This window comes from Brienomyrus brachyistius, chromosome 6, assembly GCF_023856365.1.
Source record: "Brienomyrus brachyistius isolate T26 chromosome 6, BBRACH_0.4, whole genome shotgun sequence".
NCBI lineage: Eukaryota > Metazoa > Chordata > Actinopteri > Osteoglossiformes > Mormyridae > Brienomyrus > Brienomyrus brachyistius.
The window spans coordinates 2684790-2696830 of NC_064538.1; the positions used below are offsets into that span (position 1 = coordinate 2684790).

General features: G+C 40.9%; 1 protein-coding gene across 1 annotated transcript; it reads right to left on the reverse strand.

The window, feature by feature from the left end:
• Positions 1-1446: 1446 nt before the first annotated feature.
• On the reverse strand, positions 1447-8143 carry LOC125745147 (type-1 angiotensin II receptor-associated protein-like). Its single transcript, XM_049017685.1, has 5 exons — positions 7944-8143; positions 7527-7561; positions 7095-7203; positions 5318-5507; positions 1447-3671 (listed from the first exon to the last, which is right to left on the reverse strand). The coding sequence occupies exons 1-5, from the start codon at positions 7968-7970 to the stop codon at positions 3607-3609; spliced, it is 426 nt and encodes a 141-aa protein (XP_048873642.1). The 5' UTR covers positions 7971-8143; the 3' UTR covers positions 1447-3606.
• Between the last annotated feature and the right edge of the window lie 3898 nt (positions 8144-12041).

The following is a 12041-nucleotide window of genomic DNA, read 5'->3' on the forward strand; positions in this document are numbered from 1 at the left end:
AGGTTAAGTATATATCTTCAGTTTCTTTGCCCTCACCCTTTGATTTGTTTATTCACCATTAGCCTTTTTTTAAACGGACCCCATGTCCTACTACCAGAAAGCTTGTCTTCACCCATCAACGGGAACAATGAGGATAAATGAGGCCTTTCTGGACTCTCTTCTTATCGCATCTTAGGGCCAGAAAGTCTGTCTTAAGGTCATGTCACCACAGTGTGGAAGACTGACGTTATAAGTCATATGTTTCAAGCTGGATACTGTTGCCAAGACAATTTGAGGGTGTCTTTTCAGACTGCAGCTGTTAAAAATAGCAGCCCCTGTCCTGTTAAAGGTCAGCATGTTTGATCTCATTAAAATTCCACTTTTAAAAATAAGGGTTTCATGAACGGCGTGGCCTTTGTCTCCCTTTTGCAATACATCATCCTCCTCATATGTGGTCCATGGATGATTCTTTAGTACTTGCTCACCTTTGTTGTCTCCTTCAACTCAGACAACATGATGTTTTCAAAAGTGAAGTGGACGTAGGATGGAGAGAATCATTACCTGACAGTTCATGTCTTGGTTGGAGGGAATGCAGCACGGTTTCATCCAATAGGCATTTCAAACTTGTATAAACATGATATATTTAGTTTTATATAAGTGTCATCATAAACACATTCACACTTTGACAAGATGTCCTCACTTTCCAGACGGTGTATAACAATAAATAATTAAATACTTAATTATTAAGTTAATGCAGCCAGCAACTGCAATGTACTTGAATGTGCCTGGAATTTACTGATAATCACACAGAACAATTACTAAGTAGATTTTTTTTCCTGTAAAATATTTCAGGCATTATTTTTCTGCTGATTTGCCGAAATATGGTACATGGTCCCAATATGTGGAATGTAAACATTTCAGGCTGTATCTTTCTGTAAAACGGCCCGCGGTATAAATGGCCGATTCGCTCCCATCCCGCAGCCTGAGCTGAAGCAGCGGGTGGAACAGCTGCAGGGCGAGATGGCACTCACAGCCCTGCTATTCATGACGCCCACTCGCTGAGTGTGAAAAGGAAAAACAATTTAAGAGGATGAGCACCAAAGTACAAGTTGAGCTGATTACATTTTTTTCCTCCTTTAAATACAGACACTTAACTTTATCCAACTGGAAGCTGATGAAAGCCATTATTCCATCTCTTTGGATTCAAAGCCACTGTGATCAGGCCGGCAGCTATAGGACAGTTTAATGCCGCACTAAAGGGTTTTGCTAAAGGGCACTGGGGAAGTTCCCAGTACCCGCAGACACTCTGCTTGCTTCTCTTTGTCTCGATTTTTCAAAGATGAATAGAAGGGAACGCAGTGCTTCTAATAAGATACCACAGGGGAGTTCATTTTCAGGGTCTCCAAGTGAAGTTCTGAGTGTGTGGAAGTGAACATGAAAAAGTCCAAAGAAAGTCTGACCCAAACATCACATATCAGATGTCTTTATTACACTGCCAGTTTTTCTTGAAGAAGTTTTCGTCGTGATACCTTGTGCGAATGAGCAAGATTAAGTCGTGGTTTTCGTGTTGTGCCTTCTGAGACGAAATGGAGAATCATACATGACTATTTTTATCTTGAGGGCAACTTTGTTAAGGCCTGGCAAGTAAATGCAATGCTTGCTAATTGGGATGCAAGGTCATTCATTTGAAATCCTTGGTTACTCAGTAACTAAGTGTGTTTATTAATAAGCCAGGAATCCATGCCAGATGATTATTATTCAGCGGCTGTATTGACCCGTTTCAGTAATTCCCAGTCCCCGATGAGGACATTGTCTGAGAAGGGGTTCTATGACAATGGTGTAGAGATTCTTGATTTAAAATGGATTAATTAGTATAGATAAACTGTCCAGGCTTGACCTTCACTGTCCACTCTCCTTTGACTTCTCTAGCCCCAATAGGGAATAACCATGACCAGTTAAAAGTTCTGGAGAAATAAATCACAGGAACACAACATGACTCAATATATTCAATTCCAAAACTGCTAAGTATATTAATTTGCAAGTCTACTGTAATCAATACTACTTAAACATCAAAACTTCTTGCCTCTTGCATGAAAAACATTGGATCTGTTGCGAGAAACAATCCCTCTTTTGCAGCATACGAAGACATGGTTCTCCGTGTTCCTTCTTTACAGAATGTTGCAGTGTAATCATTACAAAATATTAACAAATGCTTTAGTTAATGGGGCACATCTATCCACTCACACCAGCTAGTGGGCTTCGGTAAGCTGGCTGCATCAGTGTATGATCATAAGTGGTTCTTTTTATACATGACACCAACTTTTGCATAAGATATACTTTGTGTGCGGGGCTGAGGATCTGTGTGATCTGTAATCCCATGCATCATGACAGTAACGTTACTTTGACTTTGACTTGAAGTCCCCAACAAGGAATTGGAGCAAACTGTTCATTCTCTCAACCTTGAATCGGGAATTTGAATCTGGCCGCAGAACATTCAAAAGACGACATGTACACTTTAACTACTTTTTTTGCACATCGGAAGTCGTCCAACTCGTAACATTCTGCCCGGATAACAGAATTTATTGGGGAGGTCACAGCCTTGTCTAGGACACACCTGTAACTTTCCAGCTAATTTATACTTAATTCAGAATAACTCAAGGGAGCACTAACGCATCATGAAATGATTAATTGTCGTTGCTGACACACCACAGCACACAACAATGAAATGTCCTCTGCGTTTAACCCATGTTTGACATAGCAGTGGGGAAGCTATTATTTATCAGCAGGGTTAGGGAGCTTTGCTCAGGGTATCTCAATGGTCAGGGATTCAAACCAGCAACCTTTCAGTCATGAGTGGACTTCCCTAACCATTAGGCCACCACTGCTCCATCATTAGCATGGCAAGAACATAAGATCTCTCAAAAAATGAATAAGCAGGACATCATTAAGATTATAACAATAAACAGGGAATCATTAGGAAAATACATCAAGGCGAAGTTCAGCAGAAATCTCTACCACATGTGTATCAGTTACTGTGGTGGTAGATCTGTCAGGAGCCCCCTGTTGGTGGGGGGGGGAGGGGGTCATATCTCTCCTGTTATTCTCCGAAGACTCATGGTCCAGAAGCCTGTAGCAGCTACACCAGGAGCCCACAGACTCTAACATGTTTCCCCCTAACCCTACCTCACTCATATGGTAAGTTTCCCTGGAAATGAATTCAACCCTGTTGCAAGCATTCAATTTACACCATTTTTACAAATTACTGCAAAAGAATTTGTATGAAAAATCACCTTCTGCAGGCAAAGAAAGGCTTGTACCGATAAAATGAAAAGATGTTGAAAGTGACAAGTAATATAAACAGTGGTATCCATATATCGATTTACTACAGTTAAATACATGTATATATTCTGCTTGGCTTCGGTGTTTCTAATGAGTAATTCTGGCACCTTTACGTAGACCTAGACTTGCACACTTCTTATGACTGCAGGATTCAGACACACCCCTTCATCTAAGGCAAGTGTCAATCAAAATATTTGCATCAGTCCATACTGCCTGCAGAATCAAACAAAAAAATATATGAATGTGCCCACAGGCGCCCTTTATGACCTCCTTCTGCCCCAGTCTTCCTCACTGTGTGGAAGCTGGGTCGATGGACTGGTAGGATTGCTGGTTCTGCCAGTCAACTGTGATTCCTGCAAGAGGACAGGAGAACATCAGACCACAAAGCTGTTTTAGTCACATCAACTTCGAAGCTGTAGCTACAAATGATGTGCCAAAAAGCTAATTTAAAAACCACTGCTTATTGGGAATGTCCATCTGCACCAAAGCAGGTCTGTCATCCCGTAGTATAGCTTACATGTTCTGTCACTTGTTTTTACATTTATTTAATTGTTAAATGAATATTATTACTCTTCATTGCTTGGCTGCATATGGATCATACAGTTCCCTAAACGCCTCTATAAATGCTACACTTTCCCACGTCAAAGCATGAGAGAACTCGATTTCTGTCCTGGAAAAAGTTTCCTTTTGACAATTATTTGTCAGTTTGTCAATTTTTAGCTGTGTTAAAATATGCTGTTATTTTCTTGTCGGGCCCGGTATTGTGTTATGTGTAGCGATGCTGCACTGGCATCAAACAGAATTCACAAAATGACTGAAAAACAAACCCAGGGATGAGATTAGCCTGTCATACCCATTGTCCATTACCTCATTTAATACTTAACTAATGGTCACGGGCACTACCAATATCAAATATTATACGCCCGGTGGTCTCGTTTATCTTTAATGATACATAGAGAAGGTTGAAGTGGTGCAGGCTGGTCTGCGCGGTGACTGGGGTCCTGCATGTATCTCTTACTTTATAGGTTAGTAGCATCATTTTTAAAGCCACATGGTGTTTTATGCTCTTCACACGATGCTTTAGTTCCAGGTGGGTCCCAACCATGATGTCAGATGTGGACCCCCCCAGCGCCCCCAGCCCTTTCGCTGACCTGCCACCCATCCGGTTCCCCTCGACACTCCCTTGAGTGGATCTTGTTTCCTTTCCTCTCCGCCATTCCCGTAACGGCGTCCCCCTGCCATCCCCCAAGCAGCCTCTCCTTGTTTTCCTCCAGTCCCTGTGTCATGTGGCTCAATTCATGGCCCAAAGCAAATCTTACTTTTGGTTTTATAACATTTCAGCTTGCAGGAATTATTCATCCAAAGATACATTTTTAATGTACAGATAAGAGAGCTGTGAGCTATCCCCATTAAACCATAGGTCACATGCTGTTTGTGAGCTATGATAGTAAATAGCTATGTTACTGGTTTATGTATTTACTATACTGTACTTTTTTATTGTTAATTAAGTTATACCATATAGCCATGGTGTCTAACAGACTATACCATATAGCCGTGGTGTATAATATGCTATACCATATAGCCGTGGTGTATAACAGGCTATACCATATAGCCGTGGTGTATAACAGGCTATACCATATAGCCTTGGTGTATAACAGGATATACCATATAGCCGTGGTGTATAACAGGCTGTACCATATAGCCTTGGTGCATAATCTGCTTATTTTCCGGCCTTCCTTTACCTGTGACCCAGGTGTGAAGCCTCTGGCCAATCAGAATCAGTAATTATTAAACTAACTACCTGGGAGAACTGAAAACAAGGCCTGGATTTGGAATCGAGGGTCAGAATTGTAGAGCTCTGCTCTTTGATATTCTCAATGACAAAATTGCCTAACGATGCATTTCTCAGAACATATCCCTGTCATAAATTAACGTGTTAGAGTACAATAAGGGACTTTCAGGTTCTTTGGCTCTGGGTGCCCACTAGCTGTCTTCATACCAATGCTGCAGCTGCCACCTCTGGCCCGGTACGTCCGGTAAATGCAGAAGCAGGAGACTGGCTTCAGCAGCAGGCTAATGATGGCCATGCTGAAGCTGAACTGAATCTCATGTGTGGCCTTGTCACCGGGGTAGTTCAATCCAAGCTGCACCGAGTCTGTCAGAATGGTCAGCGCCATCCCGAACAGGAACTGGGAAGGGAAAAAGCAACACACTGGTCTAGAGGAACTGGCAAAATTGGCAAAAAGGTGGCATGGAAGTAAGAGCAGAGAAGGGAAGAATATTTCAGTGCATCATTGGCATATGACAGCATTATGTCAATGCAAATTGAAGACAAGCTGACAAAATCCTGAAACTGAAATAAAGCAATACTGGATTTACAGATTTTATAGACATTCTAAAAGAAGCCACAATAGTGCTTTTTCAGCCCAAATATACGTTGTCCTGTTGGAGGTCATTTTGATTCCTGCATTGAATCCAGTTATTGTTTTTTTCTCTCTCTCGGATCAGTTCTGCAACAGGCCACTCCTTGGATTGTGCCATTTATCTCCATGCTTTTTCCTCTCTCCAACCCTTTCTGTGACAACAGTGCCCCTGTCTTCACATTACTGCCATTGGTGTCCACACTGAAGTTACTTTTGCGGTTGGGGTACTCTATGACCAGGGCCTTGACATGAAAATATAGTATCTCTTTCAAATGCTTGGCAATATTGTTCTAAAGAACATGCTGCCCTTTCTCTGTTAATCTATGCAATGTTGACAAAATTCCCAATGAGCCTTCTGTAGTATCATTCCAAGCATATGAAACTTCAGATCAACAATGTCCTTTCATACTGGCTAATGTTTTATTGCACCATTTTGGGTCTGGTGCGACTCCATCAACCTCTACCATCCCTCCACAGCAGTCCAAGCTTTTGTGTTTTGAGTCGCAGTCCAGCATTCCTCACAGCAGGGAGGACCTCTTGCAAGTTCTCAAGTACTCCTTCTAAGATGGCTGTATGGACCAGGAGGTCATCCAGTAAGCTACATACGTTTTGTGAGGAATTTCAGCCAGCACTCAATCTGGGGGCATTACACAGTGCAAAGGGCATGATCATGGACTGCCACGGCCCTCGCCCGACGGTGAAGCCAATCTTAGGATTTGCCTTCAGGGTCCACCCTACTTGCCAGTGGAACTTAAGGTACCTTAACCATTTTCACCCAGCGAATTAACCCACCATATCATGACTGAGTTGTAGGGGATACAAGTCTATCTGTGTCACACAGCACCACCAAGAGCGACCCCTCCCCTGCACAAGGACCTGGGACTATAGGAAGGGTCAATTACTCAGCAGCAGACATTTTTGTTTTTATCTTTGTCTCACCTGCCTCGCTTTCGGCTAATGCCAGACAGTGAGGTTGGAAGCAATAGCCTGGACCACCGTTGTGCTGTTGTGAAATCCATTTAATTTATGTGAAATATATGGTTCAGTATAATTTATTACACTAGAGATTTTCCTTTCTGGTAGGTTTTGTGACAAGCCATAAGGTAATTTTTACAGTTCTGTATGCAGAGAGCATTAACTGAAGTTGAAAACCATGCCGAAGGTTCCAAAAGCTTATGATAAAATGGTGTATACGTAACTAAACATCATTGTAATTAGCTAACAATGACCAAACAAAGTATTTTTAATTTGCAGACACAAAGGATAAAATTGCAAAACTGCTTGTTTAAAACAATCTTTAAAACAGCGTTGCATGTAACAGCGGGTGATTATGTGATGTAATGCCAGTCTTACCATGACCACCGCATCAACGGAGTCTTTCTGAGCGACCGCCCATACACCCAGAGCCAGCATTGTGCAGTTCGCCCATGCGTAATTCAAGAGGAACCAAGCTGTGATGACCCTATGGAAGACAGACAAAGATCTTGCCATCCGAAATGAACACGCAACAGCAGATGGTGCAAAACAAAATGGAATGGATTCCTCATAGAATAAATCTTAACAGTAAATCTGAGAGTCTACCTGCATCTTGATGCATGTCAGTTACTACAGTACTTATCAGTATCACCACTGATGATGTTTTTCAGTATTATTAGCATACTGTATGGAGGCATGTCTCAGCACGGCATAGCAAGACAGGTTCTTCTCAACTTGTTGGACTACAGATTAAATACACTGCAAATGAAAATGGTCAGATGTATAAAAAGGCAACACCAGCACACCCACCAGATGGACAGCATCCAGTGCAACAGAACGATCACCTGCAGGATCACACAGGAGTTATAAGAGTCTGCTAACTGGCTTAATAAGGTCAGCAGTCAAGAAGCACGTCTCATTATTGCTATCTTAAATCTACGTCTAATGATGTGCATTAAACATTGTCGGAATCCATGGGTGGTGGGGTGAATTTAACTAATGTTTCTGCATTTCTTAGGAAACATAGATGAATCTGGTAAGATTTCCGCTTAAAAACCGGAGATGTAGCCTGGGATATAATAACAGTACAAAATAATGTCATATTTTATCTACACTTCTTCATCTAATCAAACGTGAGCTAAAGCCGACTATAATTACCATAAATACAGTCCTGTAACACACACTAGTAACCACAAGATATTATGTAACATCATGAAAACAATTCACCTTGAGATCGACGGCTGGAGTATTCATATTTTTTGACAGATTCCGGTTTTATATGTTGAAAATTATGGCTTCAGTTAAAAAATAACCCACTTTCAGCTTTCAGTCCTTTCAGATTCTCACTGACCATTCCCATCATTTACGCCTACGTTGTCTTAGTTCACATGACTATTGCAAACTGCAATACAGAATTCGTTCCTCTATGTATTTTTTGGACACACACACACAGAAGACCACACACCCATCCCACCCCCCACATTAAGGGTAAATTGAGGAAATGAGTGGCAACTAAAACCCACCAGTTAGGTTTGGCAAATTAACTTGTGTGTCTGTGTGTGTGACAGGATTCTTACAATTACCCACATTACTTGAATTGTATTATATGCACGACGTTGTATTTGATAAAAAATTTAATATTACTCATTCAGACAAAGAAAGGAAACATATTAACAATTAGAGGTCCGATAGTCAAATCTAAGCTTTAATAATAAAGAAATGCAGTCTAAAGAACAGCAACACTTTACTCGGCCATGTTTACTCAGACCTAGAAGGTTCACATCCGTTTGAAACAGTCACTGCTGTTTGTTCGCACAATGGTGCACGAACTGCACAAGGCTTATAAATTGGGGAAGCAAAAGCGCTTGGCGGAAACCATATAAGTAACAGGACTCTTTGCTGCTCTTCTCTCCCAAAGAGTCACAATTAGGAAGAAGGACAGTTTTGTTTAATTAAACCCTCACTCTGGTCTCATAGATTGACAGCAAAGTAAATGTGTTTTGCAATACTGTGCATTATATTTTCCATTTGACTGTCTCTTTGTGAGGTTTATCTGAGCTTCTCCTTTAAAAGGAAGCCCAGTTCTCTATTCAAGCAGCACATATTGTAATTTCCAGTCATTGTGAAATGACCCGATGATGAAAGACACAAACTGAATGTAGTTTTTTTCCAAATTTTCACAGACAGTATGTACCATACTGTATGAACCTGTATATAGATTTACCTTTACCGTATACGTTGAAATGTTTTCTCCACCTGAGGAATTCAGAATATTTTGTAATGTGATTGAATGAGATTAATGTCAAAATATAATTAGAAAAATTTACCGTGTCGTAACATTAAGACATATCACTCTTGCCTGCTTTCTCCGAGGGTTACTTGAATTCACTCACTGTTACTTCTGTTCCCTGTATTCAGTTTGGTGTGGTGAAGTCTCTTAATGGTGTACTATATGGACAAAAGTACTGACACACCTCTTATTCACTGAATTTCAGTGTTTCACTCAAACCCATTCAAGCACTTAACCATGCAGTCAGGTTTCTGAAAGAAGGGGTCGTTCTGAAGAGCTCAGTGAATTCAAGCGTGAGACTGTCACAGGGTGTCCCCTATGCAATGTCAGTTCGTGAAGTTTCTCTCCTGCTGGATATCGCAGGGTCAACTGTAAGTGGTAGTTTTACAAAGTGGAAGCATTTAGGAACAACGGAAACTGAAAGTGTCAAAGTGGCAGAGCATGTAAAGTAACCGAGCGGGTTCACTGACACTTCTCTGTCCGGCAGTCTGATGGACGAGTCTGGGTTTGGCGGATGCCAGGAGAACGTTAACTGCCTGATTGCATTGCCAACTGTAAAGTTCGGTGGAGGAGGGATAATGGTATGGGGTTGTTTTTCAAGGGTTGGGTTCCAGTATAGGGAACTCTTAATGTTTCAGCATGCCAAGACATTTTGGACAATTCCATGCTTCCAACTTTGTGGGAACATTTTGGAGAAGGTCCTTTTCTGGTCCAGCAGGACGGTGCCCCACTACCAAAGCAAGGTCCATACAGCAAGGTTTGGCCCACACAGAGCCCTGACTTCAACCCTATCGAACACCTTTAGGATGAACTAGAAGAGAGACTGCGAGCCAGGCCTTCACGTCCAACATCAGGGCCTGTGTTCTTCTGGATGAATGAGCGCAGACACACTCCAGAATTTTGTGAGAAACTTTTCCAGAAGAGTGGCAGCTGCTATAGGTGCAAAGGGGGGGGGGGGCAACTCCATACTGATGTTTATGGATTTAGAATGGGATGTCATGGAAGTTCCTGTAGGTGTAATGGCCAGGTGTCCCAATGCTTTTCTCCATGTAGTCTATGCTTGTTAGTTGTTTATTTTGCTTTGAGGTTCATTTTATGTAGCGTCTGCCTGTAGAAGTGGACCACTCTGGAAGGTTTGTACGTAAGGTTCAACGCAAAAGGTTTTGCAAAAGTCTCCGTTGCTGCATGTAAATCAATGTATATTTATAAATCTATAGGCCATGACTGCTTTTAACAGGCAAAGGGGTTCATGTGGGAAAACTCCATTAATACGAAATGAGCTAATAGCCTAAAGCATACCCATGCAACATGCGTGTGGTTCATCATTACGAAGTGCCGTCTGCATCAATTTGTTTCTCGTTATTTTGACTGATTTTAGATGTAACATGCCTTTATCGCATGCATTATTTATAGCTTCTTCTTTATCATTTTTCAGCGTGTCATTTTTTGCAGTTGTTTATTAATGGTAGGTGTCCTCAATGGGACCAATTTGCACGGTTCACCATTAATCTCCCGTTCAGTAGTTAATTAATCAAATACTGAGATATAATCGATAAATATGCAGCGGTCAATATTTTCTTTGAACACCGTAACGTTTCACAAAGAAGCTATATATTCATTCTGGTAACGGAGAGGCGAGAGAGTCTGCTATTTCATAGTTCAATGAAAACAAAACCGGAAAGCCGTCCCAGGACTGAATAAATCCAATGTGGGGGGGTCAAAACTGAAACAAAGACAAACAATGTTTCACTGATTCAATGTTTCAGTGAATCATGACATGATGTGTGATTTTTGTGATTGTATGAAAGTGACTTGGGGTTTTCAAATGTACCTCATCACATCGTACATTTACATTGGGGTGTTCAGCTCCACCTCCTCTTAACAAGGACCTTCTGTCCATTTGCTATGGTGCTGATGCCGATCGGGGCCAGTGTCCCCATGACAGTATGCATGCCCCCCCCAGTGGCTCCCCTAAATATGTATGCTACTTGAGTCTGAAATAAATTATTATTATTATTGCTATTATTATTTATATTTGTATATGTGAGTTAAAATGTGGACTGGAAACAGGCCAAACAGAAGCATAAGCACATTTTCTTGGTGGACGTGGGTGCGCTGGGTGGTCGAGTCGCTTTGTTTGGTGAGAAGCGACGTTAACGACAGGAAAAAATAATCAAGCTTTTGGAAGCAAGTTTAAACAAGAAATCAGTTACATGTTTGTAAAAACTGTAAAATGTCACTGCAAAACACTGCATAAATAACTTGTTAGTTCTCCAAATTATCTTCTGATTGTTAATGCGGTCAATCTAATGTAAGCAGTGCTTTGGAGGACATTGAGGTCAAATGCATCTGCCCCCCCCAACGGAACAGCTGGTCCCAGTCTGCCTCCTCAGTCGAAATGGTTTAGAACCACCACTGACTCTCAGGCCCTTTCTGGGTCATGCATACGCAGAATAATTTGCCATCCTCAGGCCTCGTCACCCTTTGGACCCCAATAAAAGAATAAAAAATTTAATAAAACAATAAAATATTCATCATGGAACGATACAGCTTCAGTACTATTTTAATCCTGATGTAAAATTAATTCATGTATCCAGAATGAATAATGCAATAAATAATGATAGTTGTTTCCAAATCATTATACCATTGAGAATGTTTTAATAAATTAATATTAAGAATGCTTCTGATTTTAATATCAAGGCAGGACTTATAATTGTAGATAACTGCTCATATCAAGAAAAATGCTATTTGCGTTTTTGTTGTGTGAATCTTTACGTATAAAGAGTAAAACTAAAACAGTAAAAATAAAATAAAAATGAGTATATTAAATGATTAGATTTATAGATATGTTTAGAATAGATGGACAATTATGAAACAGATTGTGCACAAATATATATTTTTTCAAACACATTAAACCGATAAACTACACTACACTTCGAGAACTTGTGAAACGATACAAAACGATGTTTCTGTGCATGTGTCAACCCAACCAGAGGGAGCCTGAGAACAACAGGCCTGAGAGTAGCTGAGCCTGA

Excerpts from the sequence above, each read along its gene's own strand:
- LOC125745147 (XM_049017685.1), bottom strand. The coding sequence starts at position 7,970 with ATGAATACTCCAGCCGTCGATCTCAAG. Across the intron at positions 7,204-7,526 it reads CACTGGATGCTGTCCATCTG|GGTCATCACAGCTTGGTTCC; the intron begins GTGGGTGTGCTG and ends TGTCTTCCATAG. Across the intron at positions 5,508-7,094 it reads CCGTTGATGCGGTGGTCATG|TTCCTGTTCGGGATGGCGCT; the intron begins GTAAGACTGGCA and ends TTCCCTTCCCAG.